The sequence below is a fragment of the Sminthopsis crassicaudata genome, chromosome 1 (assembly GCF_048593235.1).
Source record: "Sminthopsis crassicaudata isolate SCR6 chromosome 1, ASM4859323v1, whole genome shotgun sequence".
Classification (NCBI taxonomy): Eukaryota; Metazoa; Chordata; class Mammalia; order Dasyuromorphia; family Dasyuridae; genus Sminthopsis; species Sminthopsis crassicaudata.
In genome coordinates, this window is record NC_133617.1 from 726,209,967 (window position 1) to 726,237,015 (window position 27,049).

A 27,049-nucleotide genomic window follows, 5' to 3' on the forward strand; every position below is an offset into this window, starting at 1 on the left:
CATAGTTCTCCCAGCTTAGAATAAACTTGAGGAAACTGAGTGTGAGAGAAAGACCAAGATCATAGAGCCAGTAATTGGCAAATCTGCAATTTGTATCTCTATATTCTTGCTCCAAAATTAATAGTCTTGACACCATATTATCACACATTCTGTGAGTTCTTTCAGTTATTATTATTGCAATGGGGTAGCCACCATTATTCTAGTTCAGCAGCCAGGGCATCTGGGTAGCTCTCAAAATCCTTTTGTAGAAATTCAATTCATGATTCCTGTTTTTTTTTAAATGAAGTACAATTGGCAAAAACAAGACTTTTAACAGTAATTTGAATTATTTTCTAATTAAGTGTGCAAAATTAGAACAACAGAAATGGAATTGTCTATATTTGCTAATAAGTACCCAAGTGGTGCAAAGAACAGGCATCTGTCTCTTTAAGCACGAGTGGTTATTAATACCAGCCTCCTAGCTGTTCATTTATAGGCAGAGCACTAATGTAATCTCAACTTTCTATAGAGACATCTGTTTGGGCCATATTCATGTTAAATCCAAAGCAAAAGACATGTTTCAAGAAAGTTTAGTGACTATTTTTCTAACATTTTTATTGTATAAAGTGCATATCTCATCACTCAAACTTTTTGATGATCACACGGTTAATAATATTTGCTGAATATTTGCTGAACGGGACCTAGATTAGCTACATGACCAATGGAGAAGGACCATAGATTATTAAAGTGACTTTAGGATTTATTGAGGTTGAAAGGTAGTGTAATATATTGGGTAGTCTTTTGAATTTGTAATCAGCAGAACCTAAGTTCAAATTCAATCTTCCTCTAGTACTAACAATATCACCATAGATAATTAATCTTACTTATCTGAATCTCAGTTTGTTTACATGTAAAATGGGGATTATTATGTCTGGAGGACTACCTTACATGATTATTGTGGAACTATACCATATTATGCTGTATTGTAAAACTATGTTAGACTGTATTTTGCAAACCTGTGAGTGACATCTACATATTAATCATGTTGCTGATAAGAAAATAGAAGTGAAATGACTTGGCTAAGATTATGAAGTTTCAAAACAACATCTAGAACCTAGAACTAGAATTTTTCAGATGTTCCCAAAAAGATTCTCTTTTAGCAAGATGAAACTACTCAGATGTCTTAAATGAGATACATATTTGGGGCAAATTTAAAACGCATGGGGCATGATGAAATGAGTATAACATCTTGGAATCAAAAGTCTTGGTATAAATCTTGGATTTTCCACTTACTGGCTATGTGACCCTAAGTCACTAATCTGTAAAGTCATTAATCTGTAATGGGGATAATAATGTTTCTGCTACCTGCCTTCCAGGTTTAATGCATGTATTAATGGATAATGTTTAACACTGGATATTCTTCATGAGAAATCCAGAGTAAGCTCGGCCGATGGGATTCTGATGAGTAGATCTTAGATGGATCTGATTGTATTTTTTTAATAATCTGATTGTATTTTCATTATTTCTTACTTCACTTCTAGTATTTGCTCTGTGGGCTCTGGAAAAGAGCTAGATTTGCACTTGAACTGATATTATGAACCTAGCTCCATATACCTCTGTTGAGTATCTCTATTTTTTCTTATATACAGAGTATCTTGAAAGTTTTAGTGCATTTTAAATTAATTAAGATGTAATTTCTAGAGGTATTTTAGCTGTGAAATGCACTAAGACCTTTGGGACACCTGGTATATCTTGTTGGTATATAGTTATTTTTCATGTCGTCTCCTCCCATTAGACCTTCAATACCTCATGAACACAGACAGTCTTTGACCTTTCTTTTATCCCCAGTGCTTAACATAGAGGTTGGCATCAGGATTACCCAACCACTCTCAGTAATAAGAGCTAGCTTTTATATAATGCTTTTTAGATTTGTGAAAGGGTTTTACGAATATTGCAACACTCATATGAGGCAAATGCTATTATTATCACCTTATTTATAGGTTAAAAAAAATAAAACAGGTAGATTAAGTGACTTGTCCAGTATCACACAGCTGGTAAGCATCTAAGTCTGAATTTGAACTCAGGTCTCCCTGACTCAGTGCTCTATCCACTGTGCAATAAGCATATGCCAGAGTTTGAATACTGATCTTCCTGACTCCAAATCTGGATCTCTATCCATTATTCCAGGCTACCTCTCTTAGTGGGTAGTTAATAAATTGAATGTAGTTTATTTGTTGAATCGTCCCATGAGAAGAGAAGAAAAGGTCTGCCAAAGGTAAAGCAAAGTTACATATCTTGTTCCCAACAATAACCCCATTTGGAATTTTCTCAGCAAAGATACAAGATTGATTTGCCATTTCCCTCTCCAACTCATTTTTGAGATAAGGAAATGGAGGCAAATGGAGTTAAGTGGAGAGTCTGAGGCCACATTAGAAATCACTAGGAGGAGATTTCTTGGCTCCAGGGCCAGCACACTATTCTGCTCCACATAGTTGGTCTGAAATTTACCAAGGATATTAAAAACCAAAATAAAACAACACACTGGGATGGCAACTTGCATGATGGAAAAGATGTTGGATTTGGAATCAAAAGATCTAGATTTGAATCCTGGCTCTACCACTTACTTTCTCTCTGGCTCTTAGTTAAATCAAAAAGAATTTATTAAATGCCTCCTATGTGCCAGGGGATGTACTAAACTCAGGAGTTTCAAAGAAAGGCAAAATAGTAAAAAGACTCCTAGAGCCTCACCTTGAAATCTAACAGTCTCTCTTTTTAAGGAACTCATGGTATAATGGAAGGAGAAAAAATGTAAACAACTATGTACAAATGATACATATTTCTGGTGAATTGGGAATAATCTCAAAGGGAGCTGTTAGGAAGGTTGGGGATTTCTTCTTTCAGAAAATGGGCCTTCAGCTAAGTCTTGAAAGCAGGATAATTCACAGATCAGGTGGAAGAAAGTTCCAGGCAAGGAGAAAAAGAGCCAGAAAACATAAAGTTGGCAGATGGAGTCTCTTGCACTAGATGGGTCATGAAGTATATGGAAAGCAATAAAATATAAGAAGACTGGAATCATGGCAAGGGACATACTATAAAGGATTCTAAAAACCAAAGAGAAGATTTTATATTTGATCTTGGAGGCAACAAGGAGCTACTGGAATTTGCTGTCTAATGGATTGGCATTAGCATGGTCAAACCTGCTAATTAGGAAGATTAATCTGACAACTGAGTGGAGGATGGACTAAAGTGGGGGAAGACCTGAGGGAGGGTTAGCAAGCAGCCCTGGGCTATTACAATAAACCAGGCCTTAGATGATGAGTCAGCAGTGTGACTGGAAAGAAGACAGGGGTGGATGTTGCAAAGGCAGAAATGACAGGAGCTGACATATGATCAGAAAGCTCAAGAAGAAGGAAGGATGATACCTATGTGATGAGCCTGATTATTTGGGAGGATGATGGGACCCTAGATTGTCATAAGCAAGTTCAGAAAAGGGAAGCTTTTGGGGAAGAGATAATGAGTTTAGTTTGGACCTTGCTAAGTTTAAGATAGGTGTAGGGCATCCAATTAAATATGTCCATTAGGCAGTTGGAGATGTGAGACTAGAGGTCAGTGGCTAGATGGAGTTGGACAAGTAGATCTGAGGACCATCTCCATAGAGATAATGGGAAGGATAACTCAGATGTTCTCTAAATTCCATCCAGCCCTAGATCTATGATTCTGTGAATTCTTTTGTAAAGGAACTTTTTTTTTTTTGAAATGGTCTTAGTAATGGAGTTCCAAGTTCCTTTTATGATTTCACAGCCATTATATTACAAAGCCTTTCAGATTTTATGGAATCAAATATGGAAAGGAACAAAGATTGGAAAGCCATACTTATAAGATGAGAATTTTCCTGCTCCTCTAGTTTCAGCAATTATAAGTCAAGCATTCCATAATCGAATTCTCCAAGCATTTTCAAGTACCTACTATGTGCAAAGTTCATGTGCTGGTAGCAAAAGCACAGAATCAAAGCAATTCTTGTTCTTAAAGAACTGATGCTTTATTAATAGCAACAGCACCATCTCCAATGGAACACATGAGAAAATCACTTGAGCGTTGTTTCCCCAGCTTTACAAATTGTTAAACACTTTACTATATCTATAAGCCAATCTACTTAACAAGGAAGAGTGATGACAGAAGCAGCAGCTTTAACTTGGTGCATTTTTTTCTCCCAACAAACATCTGGCTCTTTATCAGCTTCATCAAATACAAGAACTTCCTTATTCCCCTGTGTTCTTCTTGAAGAGAAAAAAAAATCCACAGCTGTGTATACATTGCTTATAGAGGCAACAATTCAGTTCCCTTGGGCAGTGTGGCTGATCAGATTATTTCTGTCCTTATTTGCATGGACTGATACCTATGCATTCAAACATCTCCCCTTGTCCTGCTTACACCTCAGCTCCCCTGTCCCCTCCAAAAAAAGCACCTTAAGGGTTTCTTGGAGATATCACAGAGCAACCAATTCATATTTAATCTAAGAAAAGAAGAATGATTCTTTAGTGTTTCTTAGCTAGTATGCTAGCTGGTCAAGAATTTGGAGCAGAGATATAACTAAGACTAGGCAATGAGAGTTTTGACTTGGGGCATCAAAATTTAGAGAAATGAACTCCTACTTCTTCAGTAGTATAGAAACAATGTAATTTAGCACCTAGTTAGCAAGAACAATTAGATAAACTAGGAAGCTACCAGATGGCATTTTTCCTCCCCCAGGCAGCTGTACCTTAGGTGAAAAAATTGATTTGAGGGCTCATTTCATTTTTTTTCCCCTTCCAGGTGTCAAAATTGCTATTTATAGCTCAGATCTGAAGACTTTGCTTTGAAAACGAAAATATTTTGTTCTTAGGCCCAAGACCCAAGGATACTATTAATAGATGTATATCCTAAAAACATCAAAGAAAAGGGGAGAACTATTTGTACAAAAATATTTGTAGCTGTTCTTTCTGTGATGGCAAAGAATTAGAAATTAAGGGGATACTTATCAGTTGGGAAATGAGTGAAGAAGTTATGGTATATGATTAAAATGGAGGATATTAAAATGATTAATAATATAGTTTCAGGAAAAACCTGGGAAGTCCTATATAAACTGTTAGGATTACCAGGTGAGAACTCAGGTTGTCTGGATAGTGACAAGGTGAGAACTCAGGTTGTCTGGACAGTGACAAGGTGAGAATTCAGGTTGACTTGACAGTTCTCTGGCTCAGACCTTTGGTTTGGGCCTTTTAAGGGAGTTTACACCTTAGGAATTCTAGGAGGAGCAAGCTCATTGGTTGAAGTGGTTCCTCCCAGAGTATGGGCGTGTGATCATACAAGGGCTTCTGGGAAGAACCACTTCAACCAATGAGCTTGCTCCTCTTAGAATCTGAGCCAATGAACTATCAAGTCAACCTGAGTTCTCACCTTGTAATTGTCCAGACAACCTGAGTTCTCACCTAGTAATCCTAACATCTCCCCCTTTCTTTTGATTTCAGAGGTGGAGGAAAACCACTTCAACCAATGAGCTTGCTCCTCCGTGTAAACTCCCTTAAAAGGCCCCAAACCAAAGGTCTGAGCCAGTGAACCGTCAAGTCAACCTGAATTCTCACCTTGTCACTGTCCAGACAACCTGAGTTCTCACATTGTCACTCTCCAGATAACTTGAGTTCTCACCTTGTCACTGTCCAGACAACCTGAGTTCTCACTTGGTAATCCTAACAATAAACTGATGCAGAATGAAGTGAACAAAAGCAAGAGCTCAACAGTGTTGTAAGCATAACTAATTGTGAAAGACTTGGCTACTGCTCATCAAGATAATGATCAAAGACAATTCCAAAGGACCCATCATAGAACATCCTATCTACCTTCAGAAAGTGAGAGAAATGATAGATTCTGAGTGCAAATTGAAGCATACTTTTAAAAATTTTTATTTTTTGTAAATCTTCTTTAATAGCAAGGCTAGAACAGAAACAAGATTTGCAAGACTTCACAAGTATAATGAGTTGAAATGAAATTGCTTGCCTTCTCTAGTGGTGGGGTAGAAAAAAGGGAGAGAACTTAGAACTTAAATTTCTCAAAAATGAATGCTCTATGTGTGTGTATATATCTATTTTTTGATAATGGTATTTTGACATAATTGGCTCCCTTTACTTTATAATCTGCATTTTATTTAATGTTTTTATAAAAATTCTGAAAGTGTGAAAATGAGTTTTACCAGATTACCAAGGAGTCCACGTATTACATTAAAAAAAAAAGTTAATAACCCCTGATCTAGGTGCAATTTGACACAGGAAAGGCACATCAGGGTTTGTACCTTGTTATTCCAGGATGTTGTGACTATCTTAATACAACTCAAGTATGCATTAGCTTTTTAAAACTTTCCATGTCATACTACTTGCCTCACATCGATTTTACAATCCACTAAAAGTGCCAGATATTTTTCAGAAAAAAAAAAAAAAAACCAAACAAACCTGCTATCTAATCAATTTGCTCATCTTATGCCCAGGAAGTTGATTTTTGAAGCTAAGATTAAAACATTAAATTTAATTTGATTTAGTTCAGTCAAATATCCAATTTTCTGGCCTGTCAAGTTTCTTTCTTTTTTTTTTTTCCTTTTTTGGCTCTTGATTCTGTCATCTAATGTATTAGTTAATTCTTTTTAGTGTCACATGCAAATATAATAAGGAGGCTTTTGTCTAAGTCCTTGATAAAATATCAAATGGTATTAAGAACAAATAAAAATTCTAGGAAAACTACACTGGAGAACTTCCTTCGAGTTGACATTCAAACAACAATAATTAGTCTGAATTTGGGCTACTCCATATCCATTTAATTGTCTTCTATGAGATTGTCCCAAAGTGGAATGACCTGCTTTGGGAAGTGGGATTGATCTTCCTCATGGTGTATCTTCAAACATAAGCTAAATGATCACTTTTGAGATATATTGTAAGAAGGATTCTTTTTCATTTGTGGGTTTGACAAGATGGCCTCTGAAGGAGGGACTGGGAACAAGATTTTAGTGGAATAATGCATTGTCAAAATCAAATAAACAGAGGCCACTAAACATATAAGAATGGTTGTGGGCCACATGTTAATTTAGAAAACCACAAAACAAGTGTTTTTAAAATTGTTATTTATTTTGTTAAATATTTCCTAGTTAATTATAATTTCATTCAGGCCATACTTGGGAGTGTTTGGGGCTTCATGTGACCTAAAGGACCAACGGTTGTATACCTCTAGATGGTGGATAGAGCATTAGATAAATATTTTTGAAGTCTGCTTCTCACACTTGTTAGGTATGTTACTCTGGGCAAATCACTTATTTTATCCATTTCTCACTTTCTTCATTAAGAAAATGATATAGCTAGACTCAATAGTCTCTAACATCTTTCCCAACTCTAAATCTGTATTCCTCTATTTTGCCTATTGGTCCTCTGCAATTCTTTCCAACTCTGAAATTCTATCAAAGTAGCTACAGTAATTTCCATCATAAATGCAATCTGATATCTTCATTCACCTCAAACACTATAAAATGGAATCTCTTTATAAGAGCCTAACTTTTTCTTTTAGCTTCCAAAGTCATCTAATTTTCAACAATAAGGAATAAAGCTAGTCCTTTGGAGTAAGTGAGGATGGCTTAGCTAGTGGAGAATTTCTAGTGAATTGTTCACATTAAATCCTTTGTCTTTTCAATTAAACTGCAGATGACACTGGAAAATTGGGGGGGGGGCATTTGGAATGGGAGGAAAGGGTAAACAAGGCACCACTCATTGACATTTTAGTGTATTTTTTTGTCCCCACTATAGAAGAAAAAATCCAGCTTTGAGAGATACTTCAAATGACATCAACTTTTCAATGGTTCAATTAAATCTCTCATCCCTTTACAGAACCATAGCCAGCAATTTGCATGCCAGGGATATGCAGTGTGTATGATACTCTTACAGCAACAATGTATTTTGTGTCCTGAAAGAAGCCGTGAGACAAATTTAGGTCCTTGGAATGGGGACATTAATTCTATGAAATAACACCCATCTACAACTCCAAAATAATGGCACTTTACACCCTTGAAATTTCACTGTCCTCAGATATAGCCCTAATCCTTTAGTCCTAGTTATAACTTCACATCTATATTCAGGTGAGTGTCATTATGGATAGGGAGCTCCCCCGAGTTTCCTCTGGACTGTAAAGAACCATCATACTCACCTGATTCTCCAAGATCTCAAAGCACATTTTGACTCATGTAACAAACACGTAACTGAATCATCTTTGCCATCCATGTCCACTGACATTCTTTGGGAAAGGATCAGGGAAGCCTGTTTAGATTCTCTGTGTGAAGTGTGGCATTTTTACTGAATGAGAAAGCTATGATTCTCTCATTCCCATTTTCATGAGCTGCAATCCAACTCATTAGAATTCTGGTCAGCTTCCTGGGCTCTCAGGAAGGGGTTCATCAGGCAGTCTTTGGTGCAGGTATTACAAAGCCTGCCTTTTGGGATGCATGGACAGCCCAAAAGAAATGAATTGGAGACAAAGGAGGAGATAAACTATTATCAGAAGGAAAATACATTGACATGAAATAACACCTGTCTACAACTCTAAACTCGATCTCATGTTAGCAATTCTCTTCTCCAGAAATCCCTCCCTCCAGTGAAGAATCTAAATCAAGATAGAAAGAAGGGAGTTTTGAGATGGAAAAGGTACTTGAACATTTAGATCAAAACCTTCTTTTAATTTTTTTTTGAATGAGGATCCTCCATAACAGTGTGGGGTGGGAAAAAATTGTGTTCGGGTGACAGAGAGGAGTGCTGATAACAGCATGTGTGGAAACTGGCGATATCAAAGAAGGCAATTGGGTTTACTTTTCTTTGCTGTTTTCTGAATGATTCACCAAGAGGTTTAGAAATCTGCTGTAGGAAAGTGAATAGGGAGATTTTTGATTGTCTCAATTAATTATTTCTTGGGTCCCTGCCTCAAGGGTAAAGTGAATTGTAGTTATATTGAGTGCTGATTTAAAGAGTATTGCTTTCCCTTTTCATTTATACTCCTCTGTTTAAATTTGTTGTAGGGGGAAAAGGTACTGTATATTAATTCTAAATTCTATAAAGGGCACGTATAGTATAGTAAGTGGAATAGTGGTCTAAGCATCACATAGTTCTGGGTCTTAGACATTATGAGAGATTAGCTTTGTGAGTATAAGACATTATTTCTGTGGGATTCAAATTTCCCTGTATGGAAAATGAAGGGTTGGATGAAATGGTTATCACTGTTCCTTCCAGCCCTGGCATTATATCACATAAGGAAAGGGGAAAATTGCCCTCCAAACAAAGAGAAATCAAATGCTCAACAATATATTATTTATACATATCCTATAAAATCTATGAACCCTCTGTCTTCCCAACTGGAACAAAAGATCCTTGAGACAAAGGGCTGCCCCATTTTGGTATTTGTATCACCAGTGCCCAGTATAATTCCTGAGACAGAACAGATTGGTGATACATGGTTATCAATCGATCATTTAAGGACTCATTTGTTGATGAACAGACATCCTTCTGCCAAATACACTGTTTTCCTACCACCACTCCTTTCCCTCCAGCTTAAGTCAGATATACCAATAGAACTCCCCAAACTCAGAAAATGTGACTTCTTTGCTAACCTATTTGTAAAAACAACATAACAATCCCTAAAACACATTACACCACATTGGGTTCCAGTGTTTAAACAAATGATCTTATTTGGGTCCTTTTAGTTATCCATACAGAAACTCAATCAAATATCTGGGAGCCAAATATGCTATAGTTAAAAAGCCTGTGAAGAACTTTCTCTATTAATGCTGTATGGAAGAACATAGACACTGAGCTACAAAGTTCTTAAGAGATCATCTATTCTAGCTGTATCCATTGACAGTTCAGGAAACGGAAACCCAGAGAGATCAAGGAACTTTCCCAGATTTGAACCTAAGTGTTTTCACCTGTTCTTTGGCGAATAGGTGGTACAGTAGATGGAGTGCTGGGCTGGAGTCAGGAAGATATCTTCCTAAGTTCAAACCTGTGTGACCCTGGGCAAAGTCACTTAAAACAGTTTGCCTCAGTTTCCTCATCTGTTAAAAGAGCTGGAGAAGAAAATGGCAAACACTAGCATCTTTGTCAAGAAAGCCCAAGTAAGGTCTCAGAGAGTCGAACATGACTGAAAAATGATTGAATCTTTGACCACAACAGGGTTTTTTATTTTTTATCATGCTGTCCACTTAATATTTAGTGGTTAAATCTAAGGAGTGGTCAGAAACATGCTGAAATTAATGATTTGCTAGGGTCATATAACTAATTAAGTTATGGCTTTCAACTTAGGTCTTTTTTGATTCCCTGCCCAGTACTCTAAGCACAATGCCAGGTACTTCTCTAGTAAAATAATATTCGATAAATGTGAAATTGGCTTAGAAGTAAAATTCACCTAATGAGCTGTGAGCCTTTAAAGCTGAACAAACCATTTGCTTGATTAGTTTAGCTGGCTTGCTTTATTATATATTCCAAAGGCCAGAGTTCTTGGCCAATAATTAGTCACCTTTTGGGTATAGCACTTAGTATTATTATTTCTGATGGATGGTTGACATTATAACATCAATAAAATTTGAGTCAATTTAACATTTCCCATATTAGGCATGAGGTAAACTCTTTCTGTTCTATTGGTGGGGGGTCTCTCTTCAGTGCTCCAAAGTGCAGGCCTATTGCATCCCGTGAATGAATAGTTGATTGAATCATTGCATAATGTTATTAACTTGAGCTACAACATCAACATACAACATTTAATAACATATTCATTAAAATGTCTGATAGTCCAGAGAACAGGTAATAAAAAGATGACAACGTTCTCATTTTTGCCCTCAAGATCATATGATTTACCCTTTTTTTTAGGGACTTATAAACAGACTTTGGAGGGGATAACACACATTTTTCCCCAACACAAATGAAGTCATCTGACTCTGCCCATAGAAAAAAAATACAAACATCTTGAATAGTTTCTAGTGGTGTTGTGAAAGGACAGGGCTATAGATTTTCTTGAGAGTGTGAAATAATTCACAAAGCTTGCTCGTTATTCTTAGAGACAGCACATTAATAACATGGGACTCTGAAATCTTTTCTTATCTATGCCAGTGCACACTAAGAGGGATGAGAAGCTGACTCCTTAGATTTAAAATAACATTTTCCCCCTTTCTCAAGAAATAAGAATTGATTGAAAGTGCTTTTACTTGGTACCAGAAGATCAGGTTTTTGAAGCCACTTGAGGTGGAAGAGATAAATGGAAGCCACTGGCTTTCTGCTTGTTCCTGAGAATTCCATTGTTCATGAATATGGGAGAAAGCCTAACAGAATTCTGATTTAGTCTATGACTGCCAAGAGTTTGGTGTTTACAACACCAGAAGGATTGGAAATACACATTTTTTAAAGCATGTCCCACATCACAGCCAAATCTGTAGGCCTACCTGGGTGCTTGTGAAAAGAAAGAGACATTGATTTGTCATTAATGAATCTGGCATTAACCAGATAAATTCAATATTTTTCTCTGGTCATTTTTCTGATGATGTATACCATCAAGATTTGGTTTTCTTCTATTATGAGAGACTAGTAAGCGTGGTTCTTTTTTTTATGGGGAACTCTGAACACTAATAATAGTTCTCATTTATACAAGGCTTTAAGATTTGTAGGAGGGAAGGTAGGGCAGAATGAATAGAAAGCTGACTTCAGAATCCAGAAAAGCAAGATTTGTTATATCTTTGGTTCATACAGGAGATGTGAGCCTGAAAAAGCCACTTAACATCTCAGGGGACCAGAAAACACTCTACGATGATACATTGCAGAACAGTTATTGATCTTCATTAGTAGAGTGAGTTTCCTCTTTAGGAGTCTCCTACATGACTGAAATTCAAGCTCTGAACAAAAAATAAATAACTAACCTACATAGTGCCTTTCTTAAGCTTTGTGTTTTGGGATAAATCCATGCACTTGGATTCTGGAAGACTAAGTTCACTTACTCAGACATTTACTTGTTTTAAGGGATCCTTAGCAAGTTATAATTTCTGTCTCACCATCCTCATCTATAAAATGGAGTTAATACTAATAAGAGTTTTGCCAGAGGTTTTCTTAGTTCTTTTATTTATTATTTTTATTTCTCCCCAAATACATGTAAAAGCAATTTTTAACATTTGTTTTTAAAACTTTGAGTTCCAAATTCTTTCTTTCCCTCTTTCTTCACACTTCCTCCCTTTACTGAGAAGGCAAACAATTCAATACAGGTTATACATGTGTAGTTATGAAAATCATTTCCATAATAATTATGTTTTCAAATAAAACATAGACTAGAAGGAAAAAAACTTCAAGAAAAAGCTTCAAAACGTATTCAGACATCATCAGTTTGTTTCTCTGGTGATGGAGATAGAATAAGTGCTTCATTGTATTGCGGAGAATAGCTAAATCATTCACATCTGATCATCTTATAATATTGCTATTATTTTATACACAGTATATTGAATTTTGCATCAGCCCAGGTAAGTCTTTCCAGGTTTTTCGGAGAGCATCCTTCTTAACATTTCTTACAGGATAGTAGTATTTCATCACAATTATATTCCACAACTTGTTCAACCATCCCCAATTGATGGGCATCCAATTTTTTGCCCTTAAAAAAGTTGCTATAAATATCTTTGTATATATATAGACATTTTTCTTTTTGTATTTTATCTCTTTTGGGATATAGACCTAGTAGTGGTAACACTAAGTTAAAGAGTTTGTATAGCTATGCATTGGGCATAGTTCTAAATTGCTTTATGTAATGGGTGAATCAGTTCACAAGTCCACCAACAGTTTTCCAACATCCCCTTCCCTTATTTTCCTTTTGGATCATATTAGCCAATCTAATAGGCATAAGGTAGTACCTCATAATTATTTTAATTTACAAGTCTCTAATTTACAAAATTAATTGCAACATTTTTCCCATATGATTATAGATAGGTTTAATTACTTTACCTGAATTTTTATCATTTATCAATTGGAGAATGACTCCCATCTCTATAAATTGGATTCTGAGTTTGCCAGAGTTTTTGTGAGGCTCAAATGAGAAAATATACATAAAGCACTTTGCAAACTTTAAAGCACTATGTTAATATATATGTATACTAAAGTATACATAAAATACATAAAATATATTACAATAAGCTATTGTTACGGTCATGATGATACTTATTTTTATACAAAGTTCTTCAAATGTTTGCCAGACTATGCTAAAAGGCCTTCAAGTATATTATGAAACCACTTTTTACCTTGGTATAACTATTGAGAAAACAATGAAATATTTGGTAAAAGAATGGACATTGAACACTATAGAGACAATATAACTGATGGAGAAACATTTACAAATGTTACATGGTATATATATTTTGTCTTATTATTACCTGCATTCTCAACATATCCCTTCCCTCTCTTCTTAATATTAATTAATTTTTTAGAGGACTGTCCTTTAGGACAAAATTTTAAAAAAGTGCTGAAAAAATTAAGCAAAAACATTAATAAAGTCTGACATATGTAATATCATATGTCCATAGTCCTTTATTTTTTTCCAAGAAAGCAAAAGAAATGCAACATAGCAACAAAAGCCACAACGGTGATGACAAAATCTTTTATTTTCAAATGGGGGACAGCTTAGAAAAAGAAATATAATGGAGATTATGGCCATAAAGAGAGATACAAGCTATTTTTCTTTTGAAGGCAGAGGTTTAATTCTGTGAAAAGAATTTTAAAAAATGCATATGTGTATATGCCTGCTGGGTAGCATGCAACTAACTGAATTTAAGGAATTATAGTAAAATAATCTTAGTCTATCAAACTAACTTTTTATTTTATTTTTAAAAATTAAATTTGATATAGACATATAGAGGGTTTTAAACTTGTAGATATAAAAGTATTTTTAACTTAAGTTTTAACTTAGGTTTAAAGATCTTCCAAAGAGCCATAGGTAGATTTCAGAGGTTTCAGGAACTTAGGGAAAAATACACCTTAATTTTCACTGTCCTCTAACTGAAACTTACATTTATCCCAATTATGAATTAAAATGAAACATCGAACAGTGTGATTTTGATAAGGTGTCTGTGGGCGTCAACAGACTGACAAAGTAGTTCATAACACAACAAAAATTTAGAACCCATGAATAGGTAGTCTTGAAGCTCAGGGGATTGGATCTGACAGAGTCTAAACTCCAGAATAACTGTCAACTTCCTTATCACTTTGTGCATTCTGATGGACCAGAGTCCCTAGAAGTGCATCTGAATGCTATACCAGAGTCAGGACTTTTGCTTTGGTGTCAAACCTATAGGCTAGGCCTTTGAAGCTTGGCTTAAGACTTATTTTTTTCTTGCCAATGTTTTTGGTGATATCTGTTTTGAAGAACAGATTAACACAGAGTAATTGTCCTAATAATCAGAGTGATTGTTATTTTCTGTGATTTAGAAGACACTAATGATCTGAAAAACTGTCAAGGAAGCTATTCCAAATAAAAATGAGGCAAAAATCTGTGTGGTGTGGTAGAAAAGTTACAAAAACACTTATTTTGCCCCCACTAGCCAGTCTTCAGAAAACTATAAGATTTGGGAATATCGTTTGTTCTTCCTCTGGAGACAGATTTTCAGTGACTTAAACAATGTTTCCTTTAGTTGTTCTAAGAATTAAGTAATCTGTTTCTGTGAAAGATCATAACCTCCCAGCCCGCTAAAACCCAAGATTTCTTCATAATAGCACTCGCTTGTCCTCTATTTGTAAGATTGATGTAATATACATAAATATGGAACTTTTAAATTTCATTAAGTTAGACTTGCCCTGACATTTTAACTGAAAAAAATTAAGATGAATTTTGATCATGGTTCCATCCACAAATATAATCACTATCTGTCCTCACTTGTGGTCTTTTGCAAAATAAACAACCATTTCCTTATTTTCATTTAAGTACTACCTTGAAAAAGAACAAAGACAATAACAGGTTCTTGGAAAGCTCTCTCTAGATCAACATCAGTCTACTGATGATCACTATATGATATATATATATATATATATATATATACACACATATGTATGTATATATATATATATATATATATGTATTACTACTGCAACAGCTCTAAATGTATCTAATTCTAAAGTTATCTCTCCATTTTTTTTTCCAAACAAGAATTGCCATATATATTTGGAAATAGACTAAGTTTCAGAAGTGTAAAGGGCTGAAACTCTTGAGTTAATGCACTGAGCACTTAAGGCTAATTACTGATTGGACAATACTCTATAAGATCTTCTATGCTTGGGAAATGGCCCGTCCCACTATCCTGTGCTGGCCCAATCATTTGGTGTGTACAGAGAATTGTAGGAGGGACTAGGGGGTGGAGTAAGACTAGTTAGAGTCACTTCTGGGCTGGAGATGAAGAGGTGAGGTCACTGAGATCCTGTGTCCATCCCGTTCACTTCTACCACTAAAGACCAAGAATAAAGACCAAGGACTTTTGCTTATCCTGACTCTGGCTGAATCTAAGGTATCCAGGGTGTTAACATGGTCATCACAAGAGGAACTAGATATTCTTCTCCTTATTGATATTTATCAGAGAATAACAAAATTAATTTTGTATAAAAATGTCAGCGAACTAATCAATCAATCAAAAGACAAAACTGAAAGTCTCTGTCCTTAAGAATCTTATGTTCTGTCAGGAGAGACAACATGTAGGTATAAAAGCATGTACAGAGTAATACAAAACAAATTTAGTGATGGAGAACAGGAGTCCAAGTATGTTGATGTCAACTTGAAATGCCTTGGTTTACTTATTTAGTACATAAAAGAATCTGTGATTTTATTGATACCAGTATTCCTTCTGATGTAGATAAAAACATAGCCACATTTTCCCAAACCAGAAAAAGAAAGAAAAATGCAAAACAATAACCAGCATAGGAAACTGTCATATAAGAAATGAGGTTAGGAAGGCAAGGCAGGTCTTTAATTAACCTATGCTGGTTCTTAGTGATTACTTCCTATTCTAAATAATCACAAACTTGACATTTAAATGACATTTTAACATTGGATATTTGATGCCTTTTTAAATCCACATCTCTTAGCATCTTTTAGATTATGCATACATAATACACATATGTATATATGCCTATGTATATATGTGTATACATTCATATACACACATATATGTATATACATTCATATATACACATACATGTATGTGTATATGAATATGTATGTACACATATACATATATATTTGGAGGCAACTGGGGCTAAGGGAGTTGCCATGGTTCACACAGCTACTAAGTGTCTGAGGTTGAATTTGAACTCAGTCCTTCTGAATCCAAGTCTAATGACCCATCTACTGTGTTACCCAGCTGCCCCAACTAAAAAAAAATTCAAAATAGACTTTGCTATTATTTTATGAACTATTTTAATGGCAATAAAATTTGAAATCACAAGTGAGCTAGTTACATTAGAGAGGTCCACACATATCTTTAACACAATTCTTCTTGACCTTGTGATGGATCATCAATCTAAGGATGGAAAAAAGGGCAGAGGCCATTCAATCTGACCTCCTCCTTTTATAGATGAGGACACCAGGGCAAAGACTATTAATACTAGCTCAGTGCCACCCAGGTAGTGAGAACCAGAGGCAAGATTTGAAGCCAACTTTTTAGATCCCAGAACAAACATTCTTCTCAAATTTTCATATCATTCCTCCTTCTCTCCATTTAATCATACCATTTGGTATCACTTTAATATTATTTTCCAAACTCTATCTGACTTTGATTTTTGTCTCTGAAAAGTAAGGTTATAGGAAGAGTAAGTTATTGGAAGACTAAATTTTATTTTTAGTTAGTCTCAATCAGCGCTATTATCACAGGGTATTTGGGTTCCCCCCCCCTTATTCTTGATAACAGAATAATTAAGCAATAAAACACGACAGGGTGTGAATTCAAGTATAATAATTCATATTGACTCTAGCATGGTGTTAACATTGTGTCCTTGGACTCCTGCCTATCTCCTTCATAACTAATTATAAATGGCTTTCCCACAATTTAAACCTTCGAGTATACTTTTGGGGTTATAGTAGTATAGCCTGTGTTTCTTTTTTAATAAATGAATGCTGTTTAAAATGGTCTATTCTTCCCTTAAATATCATTTTAAGAAAAAGTGGGTAGGGCTGCTTTTAAATTTTCTAGGCTTATTTTAAGTGACCTATCCTAATCTTGGATCCTCAAATAATTTAGGTGATGCTTTACTTGAAATCTGTGGTTCTTGAAAATCCTATAGAAATCTCCTGACCTGTAACTTTGAGAGGAAATATCTTCCATTTCAAGGTTTGTGATCAGAGCCAAATTTTATGAAAATGAATCTGATTAGGAGAAACTGTGTTTTTGGATTGTCTACTGTTTTTATGTGGGGTACATGGTTTCTATCAGTTTGTAGTGAATCAAAAAAAGATAAATGTCCAGAATTAATGAGAGTCTGCATAAAGCATAAGTAGCAGTTATCTTCAGAAGCAATGGTGCTGAACAAGGTCTGGTTTGATTTGAAGAAAAAATAAGACTATCAAATTGAGTTTCTACTGTAACACACAATCAACTACTCCAGGAAGTATCTGGATTTTTTAAAATTATAGCTTTTTATTATTTAAATATATATATATATATATATATACATATATATATATATATATATATATATATATATATATGGATAATATATATATGGATAATTGTCACCCCTATAAAACCTTATGTTCTAATTTTTCCATCCCTTCCCCCGTCCCCTAGAGGGTAAGTAATCTAATATATGTTAAACATGTGCACTGATTTTTTTTTTTTTTTAACAATTAAAAACTGCATGTGAAAAGGTAGTACAATCTAGGCAAGAGGGATAGAATGTAGAAACATCTGAGGTGAGAAATGAAATGTTGTTTCCAAATAGTGGTAGATAAGACTTTGGCCATGAGTGCATGAAAGAGAAAATGCATAATAGGCCTAGAAAGGTATGCTGGATTTGGAAAGGCTTTAAATGTCAAACAGAGGAGCCTGCCACATTGGAAACTTTCAAGTGTTCTATTCATTGTTTTATCTAATGAGGACATTGAAGGTCAGGAAGAGCTCAAACAAGGATAGAGAAAGGATTAGAAATGAGTTCCTTTCTCTGTAAACCCAGTGCTCTTTCCCTAAACCACAGTGCTTTATTCCAGTGCTCTCTGTGACGGTACTCAAAAGCATTTCTGGTGTGTGAAACTATTTTGTAGAACTCTGGATTTTTCGTTGAGTCCAAATTTTATTTGAATGTTAGTTTTAAGCCTATTCGCCTGTCTCACTCTCTCCAGAGAGTTCACGTTTTCTAAAATAAGGTACGTATCTTGATGAAACCCCAAATCCTTCTATTGGATAAGTTTGCCTCTCCTATTGACTTGGCACCTGGTGCCATCTTTTCTCCTGCCAGGAGAGTTGCAGCATTATTGTTTTTTCATCTTGAAGCTTTTTGATTCCAAATCATTAAAGGTATAAAAAAAATGGAAATTGAATGAAGATTCATTGCTATAATTGTCTATGCTGCCTCTGGTGATAAGTACAGGGAACCATAACCAGTTTCTAACGCTTATTGCCTCTTAGAGCCAACAAACTCCTCTAGCCACCTTGAAGAAAGTGTTTGCTTCTCTATCCATGTGTCTTTCTCACATGTGATCCCTTTTGGTAGCCCATTAAAATTATAGCTTCAGAAAAATTGAAATTGGACAATACCAAAAGGATAATTAAGAGGCTCATGGCAAACACAAGTGGGTTATAAAATAATAGAAAAAACTGTGAAAGGGAACCATGATCATATCATCATAGAAGTATATGCTAGGTAAAGGACTAGACTAATAATGACTTTTGTCAACTTGAGGGGTATTTTATTTAATTATTAAGCTTTAATTATTTGGTTAATTAGCATTTCTTTAATGTTTTGAGGGATTAAAAATATAGGATTTCTGATTTAAAAACTGCTTTTCTAATCAAATTGGTCTTCTTGTTCTTTCTCACACACTTTGGTGACTTTGTAGTGGGCATTCCAATCCCATTTATCAATTAGGAGATGGCTCTTATTTAAATTTGTATCAATTCCCTATATATTTAGGATAAATCTCTTATCAGAGAAACTTATTGAAAAGGTATTTTCCTATGTACATTGGTTTTGTTCATGCAAAAATTCTTATTTTATGTAAGCAAAATAATCTATTTTATCTTCTTTAGTCCTCTCTGTCATTCTATCATCTTTCTATTCATAAATCTGATTTCTTTCTTGCTTCTCTAACTTATTTATAATGTAGTCCTTTATATCTAAGTCATGTATGTATGTATGTAAGTCTTGTAACATAGGTTATCCTCATATGTAGCATGAAATATTTATTTATACCATATTTTTGCTATTGTACCATATTTTTGCTAGTCTCTTTGATTGTTTTTCCAACAAGTTTGTCTAATAATGAGTTCTTAATCCAGTAGTTCTAGTCTCTGGGATGCTCAACTTTAAGCTACCACATTAATTTGCTTTTGTATATTTTCTAACTAAATGTTTCACTGATCTTTTTAACCAGTACCAATAGTTTGATGATTGCTGCTTTGTAGTATGTATTGATATCTAGTACTGCTGGAAACCCTCCTTCATACTTTTTCATTACTTCTCTGGAGATGTTTTATCTTTGTTCTTCTAGGTGAATTTAATTATTATTTTTTTCTAGCTCTGTGAATTAATCCTTTGGTCGTTTGATTGTTCTGGTATTGTGAATAATTAAATTATTTTAGGTAGTTTTATTTTTACTACATTGGCCTAGTCTATTTATGAACAAGCAATATTTCTCCAATTATTTGAATCTGTTTTTGTTTCCACAATGAATGCATTATAGTTGTATTCATATAATGTATGTGTATGTAGGGATGTGTGCGTATGTGTGTGTTGGTAGGTAGATTTTCCCAATCTACTTTTCCAGCCTGATTATGCCCTATTCCTCTTTCTACATTTATTGATCTAGTCAAATTGGTCTTCTTGCTATTTCTCACACATTCTGGTGCCTTTGACATGGGAATTCTAAGTCCTAGAATGCATTTCTTTCTCACTTTCTCTTCTATAGAACACATTATCTTTCTTCAAGATATTACAATGGAGTTTGCAAAATTGTGCTAGAAGGAAAAAATTTCCAGAGCTTTTTCAAGGTCGGTTGATTGAGGACAGATAAAAGTTCAAAACATTTCTTCAAGTGCCACCTGCTACATATTTAAAACCCTTCTTCATCCCCCAACTGCTAGCATCCTCCCTAAATTATTTCATATTTGTTTTGTATTTAGTCAGCTATCATTTACTTTCATTTATTCAGCTTTCATTTCATTTTCATCTGCTGGCTTGTGTACATTACCTTTTCTGTTGCATACAGTTATCTCTTCTACATCATGACTTTTACCATCACAGTTTCTATATACTGTGGTTTGGCATAATAATTTAGTGGGGTATTTGGGCAGAGTTTTATGGAAGCTGTGGATAGCATGGGAAGGCCAGAAGATGAGAACAAAAAACTTTAGAAACTCAGAGATGCATGAAATATATGTATAGTGTTATATAATATCAAATCAAATTTTCTGTGGTATCAGAGGAGGGCCAAATTTTTTTATGTAGATTTTCCAGATTGTAAGAACACTGTGCCTCTTGTACAATATGGAAGGGATAATCATAGTAAGGTCCTCAAGGGCAGAGACTGTTATTCAGTTTTTGTCTTTGTGTCCCAATACACAAAGTTTTTGGTACACAATAAGTACTTAATAAATGTTTCTTGATTAGCTAACCTCTAAAGTAACTTCTATATATGAAATTCTATGATAAGTCAAAGGAGAGAAGAATTGAAGCTTTTTGAAACTGAGACTATAATATTCAATACTCTACATCTTTCCTAGTGAGAAGGACAAGTTAGATTAGACTAAAGTTTAATTTCTATAATAATTTCTAGCCATATGCTAAGATTTCACATGATGAAGAAACCAACCATTTAGCTTAATCACTTCACAGGTTCCCCTACTGAAAAATAAAAAGCCATCAACAATACTATGAGTCTCAAGGACCTACATTTTTTTTGGTGGGGTTACATTCTGGCTCAAACTAATGTCTTCATTTTTGCCATGAAATGTTTTAGGATAAAAGCTGAAAACTCATTAATTAAGAAAATAGAAAGAGACATTCAAAGAGGTTTGAGAAGAACTACTTGCCATCGACACAGGATGGTCGGTTTCTGGTCGTTCCAGCCACTTTTCCAGGCAGACATGAACATTTTACTGTTTGTGACCTTTCTTCAATGCGGTTCTTATTACAACATCTGTGAGCAGCTATAACTTCACAGGTTCCTCCTTCTGGCAATAAAGAGAAAAGATGCATTAGAACCGCAGAGGCTAATGAAAGCATCCAATGAAATGAACATCTAGGATTATGGGGGAAAAAGGATTAAAATCATCTCTGATTTTAGATAATATGTTTTTTCAACAATATTTTATTTTTTACAAATAGTTTTCATTTTTGTAATACTTTACATTCTAAAATTTTCTCCCTTTTTCTCTTATCATCCCCTCCCTAAGATAGCAAGCAGTCTGATGTAGGTTAAATATGTACAATCCTTTCAAACATATTTCATATTTGTCATGTTGTGCAAAAAAAAAAATCAGACCAAAGGAAAAAAAAAACACAGAAGTAAACAAAAAGGTGAAAATACTATGCTTTGATCCACATTCAGTATCCCTGGTTGTCTCTCTGCATACAATTGACATTTTCTATCTCCTCTATTGGAATTATCTTGCAACTAAGCAAGATAAAATAGGCATTAAATGTATACTTGATTGGCCAGAAAGAACACAAATAAACACTTTAGTGACTCTACTTTGGTAGCTAGAAGTGTGAAGACCTAGTGTAGCCAAGTTTTTTTTTTTTTGTTTGTTGTTTGTTGTTTTTGTTATTTGGGACCTCATTTGGGGTTTTCTGAGGAAAGATACTAGAGTGATTTGCCATTTCCTTCTTCAGTTTATTATACGGATGAGAAACTGAGGCCAATAGGGTTAAATGACTTGTCCAGGGTCACACAGTCATGAAATATCTGAGGTTGGATTTGAACTTGGGAAGATGACTCTTTAATTGCAAGCCCAGTACTCCATGTACTGTACTACCTAGCTGCCCCTGGCTTAGGCAATTTATGGAGTCAAATTCTGCTGCTTCTAATGGTTCAAACTCTCAGAACCCCGTCTTTCTAGGTCTTTGTGTGTCTGACTACCTGGGGTCCTTCTAATGACAACTATCTGGAAATTATAGCAATACAGAATAGATGAGGAGGAGAAATTGACTTGAAATCAATGCTTTCCACCTCCCACCCACTTTCAACAGGGTGCATTTTAAACCCAGTCGTGCAGTGTTGTCCCAGATAGCTTTCCTCAGATCCAGACTTTATCCACATATGAAAGAATAGTTGGAGAGCTAGCATGTGGGCTTTAAGCAATGTCTCAGTTCTCAGCAATTGAGCTATTTCCCACAGTTTGAAATCATCCAGATCTTACTAGGATTGGTGATCCATCGCCATCCATAAAAAAGGCATCTATGGGAACGTGAGAAGCCTTTCAGATCTTAGAAATACCAATTAAACCAGTTACTTCTCCAGCGAAGCAAAAGATATTCCATTAGGTGAAAGAAAGAAATCAATTATCTTCCCTACCCTCTTCCCCTAAATACTTGGTTCAGTGTTCAAGATGAATCTCAATCTCTTCATAGGATCTGGCCCTAAAAGTGCCAGTGATCTAGCTAAATATATTTTAGCTCACTGGCAACTTGCTATGTAAAAGTAATAGAAAAAAAGTATACTAGATATTTGAAAAACAAAGATGAAACCAAATAGCCCCTGAACTCAAGGAGATGACTATTTTGGGGGTCAATTCAGTATGTATTTACAACTAAGTGAAGGAAAAGTAATTGGGGAAATGAGACAAGGAACACAAACAATCAATGGAAAAGTGTAATTTGACTCTGCAGGCATTTATCAGAATGAATCTACTTAGCATGTTGTAGGCAGGTTGTTGTTGGTGGTGGAGGAGTGGGGTCAGCCCTCAACTGGTCAATCATCTGGGAAAGTAGAACTAGCTGCCTGTAAAGTGTCATCTCCTGAATGAAGCCTTTCTTTTGTGTACTTTTATATTTAATGGATTGTATGATAAAACAATACACACATGTTTATTGATCACCTAATGTATGCTACACATTCTGCTGGGCATCACAGATAAAAAAGATAAAAAAATTCCTGCTCTCAAGAAATCTCCCCTCTAAATTCAGAGCTAGAATGGTGAATTTTATTTTAGCCATCAACCTTTCCATATGAGGAAACTGAGGCCCTAGGACATTAAGTGATTTGTCCAAAGTCACATGGCAAATAAGTGGTAGAGTTGACAAGATATTTCCTTTCATTCAACTGTAAACTTTCTGGGTGCCAGGGCCATTTTGGTTTTGCTCATGTATCCTTAGAGAATGTCACATATTCATTCTGATAAATGCCTGCAGAGTCAAATTACACTTTTCCATTGATTGTTTGTGTTCCTTGTCTCATTTCCCCAATTACTTTTCCTTCGCTTAGTTGTAAAATGACCCCCAAAATCGTAATCTCCTTGAGTTCAGGGGCTATTTGGTTTCATCTTTGTTTTTCAAATATCTAGTATACTTTTTTCTATTACTTTTGAGGGGGAACAGTCCAGAACTACACTTTTATTGATGTGAGTAATGTCTGTCATAAAACCATAGGATTCAAATGATCTGGGATTACACGATAGCTAAAATTTACAGAGTTCCTTAATATTTTCAAAGTACTTTACAAATTTGATTTTAACTACAATAATTTAAAGTCCTATTTTGCAAATGAGAAAACTGAGGCTTGGGATTTTAAATGATTTGTCAGGGTCATTCAGGTAGCAAGTGCCTGAAGGAATATTCCAACTGAGGCTTCCCTGACTCCAAGTCTAGCATTGTCACCTAGCAATCATTCACAACTTTAGAGCATTGCCCGTGGGCACTGAGATGTTTGGCAACTTGGCCATGATCACATAGCTTGGACCAGTTGGAGAAAGGCCTTGAACCTAGTTTTTCAGGAACTGAGGGTTATTATTCCTTCTACAATCACTACCTCTCATTCCTCACCCAGTAAGTGCATAATTAGTGCTTGTTGAATTGAATGAGTTATATAATTACAGCAAAAACATTATCTTAATGAAGAAGAGGTTTTATTATGCATTAAACTTTAGCCTGGCTGGTCTTCAGTCTGATGCATTTAACTTATAATTATTGGGGTAATAGCATCCTAGACCCAAATTACAACAGCTATTTCTGATATTATGAAACTGTCCCTAAATTTAGTGGCTTTATTCTGGTTTAAGAACATGACTAGAACAATGTTCCTGACTGAAACTACCATAATACCTATTTTCCTGAATTTATTCTGAAATCTGATCTAGTTATAGGATCCTTTAAGCAGAGAATCAGACATGCCCTGATACCTCTAGATAGAATATTTTGTATTCACACAGAGCATTACCTAACTAGACACTATATTATACTATTAGTTCAATAAGGCATGGAATGCTTACTTATCTGGTTAGCCATCTTAGAGTTAATTACAATTATGATTTGGATATTTGTAATTGAGAACCAATTATAAATATCATTTGGATACAGCATTCATTGTAATATACACCTATGGGGATTGAAGGGCAAAGCTAATCTAGTAATCAGTGTGAATTAAATCTATGATATCCCATGAGAATTTTAAAAGCCAAGTAAGTCTCCATCTCTTTTTTTGAGAGGCAGTACGGGATTGTAGCCAGAATGATGGAGTTAGAGGCAGGAGTTGTATTTCTGACATTCAGTAGCTAGTTGACAAAGGGGTCTTACTCCTTTGAGGTTCCACTACTAGAGGCCGTTATCCATCAGTGACCTTAGATGGGTAGAAAATTGTACCAGTGAAGGGAGCACTTACATTGAGAGTCTTCTATGAAATCAGTTCCTTGAGTCAGTGGTGTATTTGTAGACAACTTTCAAGCAAGTGGATATCTTAATCAGAAGGATATTCAATGTTTTATGTCTTCCACATAAAAAAGGCTCCCTCTCATCATTTATCATGCTTTTCTAAGTACCTTACTGACGTTATTTTGGATGTCATTCATTCATTATCTCACACTGGTACATATATACTAGCATTTAATTTTCAGAGTTCACTGGGAAGAAGAGGGAGATATGTCAGCAGTGCAAGTTTTCATCCTTTTAGCCTGTCCAAACCCCACATGATGTTAAGGAAGAGCCCAACAGGGTTGACTCAATGTTGGCCAGCTTTTTGCTTCCATTATACTTTTATTTACAAGCTAAGTGACCCTACACTACTTTATTCTCTAGTTAATGGATTATGAATTTGAATGCTGAGAATGACAGAGGTGTGAGTGTAAATAGCTAACTTTTATAGTTGTGACAAAATGAATTAAGTCATTTAACCTATAGATAGGTCTGTGTTCACAGATCCTGGTGCTGAGTCTATATGGCTATAGAGGAGGCCATTACTACTCTAATGTTAGTAGTTTCCATTTCCCAGTTTGCTAGAATGGTCTGATATTCCCAAATTTCTATTGTTAATTTATTTGAAGCAAACTAGAATAAATTATTTTTTATTTGGAAATGGAAAAAATAAATTTCCATTCCGTCCTATCACCCTGTACTTTAGACCACTGACCAATGTTTGAACATCTCAATGTCAAGGAAATTTACGTGAAATCTCTATTGGTATCTGAATTTCCTTGTTAAATCAACATCTATGGATCACTTAAATAATAAGTTTATACATAGACATTTACACCATTGAGTAATACAGAAACTATTTTTATACAGAATTTTTGGATTTAAAAAAATGCATATACTACTGATATATCATGATATCAACAATACTTATTGAAGTACAAAAGGATTTAAAGGATTTGTGCATGAGGACGAAGCTAATAAGTATCAGAAGGGAGATCTGAACTTAGGTTTTCCTGACACCAAGTCAAGTTTTCCAGCCAGTATTCCATACTGATCTATCTTGTCATTGTGTTCTCAGAAAACATAGTGTTTGAAGGCTTGGTAAGTTTCAAAGGAACAAAATGTATTATTGGCTGAGTGATGTTAACAATGTTTCATAACTTTACAGCAGGATTTAGCAATAATGTATTAATAATATTTGCAAATTATGTTTGTCAGGGAAACATTCTATAAGGTACAAAGACTATACTATCCAATTGTAAGTTATGGCACATTAGGCTATAGTGTACCATGCCATTCCAAATACATAATATTTCATACCATACTATTCCATACTATATCATACCATACTATTAAGACTAAAAGTAGTCTTACTATAACATTACTACATTAAAAAACTATACTATACTACAAAATTACATTACTTTGTAATACCATGCCATATGATATTATAATAAGATTGCTAAAAATAGTCTTACTATATAACTATACTATTCAAAACTATACCATATTATATCATATACTATTATTCTGGATATTATGTACTATGTAGAAAAATAATAAGGCAGCGAGGTGACACAGTGGATAGAATGCTAGCCAGGAATCAGGAAGACCTGAATTCATATCCAGCCTCTCAAATTTAATAATTGTGTAACCCTAGGCAAGTCACTACATCCTGTCTGCCTCAGTTTCCTCATCTGTAAAATGAGCTAGAGAAGAAAATAATAAGCCACTCCAGTATTTTTAGAATGAAATCCTCAACTGGGACCATGAAGAGTCAGATAAGACTTAACAACAACAAAAATAATAGCAAATAGTATTAAATAATATACGTAGTAAATAATATAAAATAATAGTAAATAATAAAATGTAGTATTGTATTACTATAGCATATAGAATAGATAGCATACATTATATGAAATATACTATAAATATCATTGCTATATATGGTCTTC

The 27,049-nt window shown here is 34.8% G+C and overlaps 1 protein-coding gene across 2 annotated transcripts in view; it reads right to left on the reverse strand.

Moving 5' to 3' along the window:
- TAFA1 (TAFA chemokine like family member 1) overlaps positions 1–27,049 on the reverse strand; it is a 537,735-nt gene that overhangs the window by 76,582 nt on the left and 434,104 nt on the right. The window contains exon 3 of one of the 2 annotated variants that reach the window (XM_074284144.1): positions 21,281–21,418. In XM_074284144.1, the coding sequence (XP_074140245.1) occupies positions 21,281–21,418 (138 nt within the window). Of the gene's footprint in view, positions 1–21,280; positions 21,422–27,049 lie in introns of both variants that reach the window. The other variant, XM_074284143.1, reaches the window with a different exon arrangement.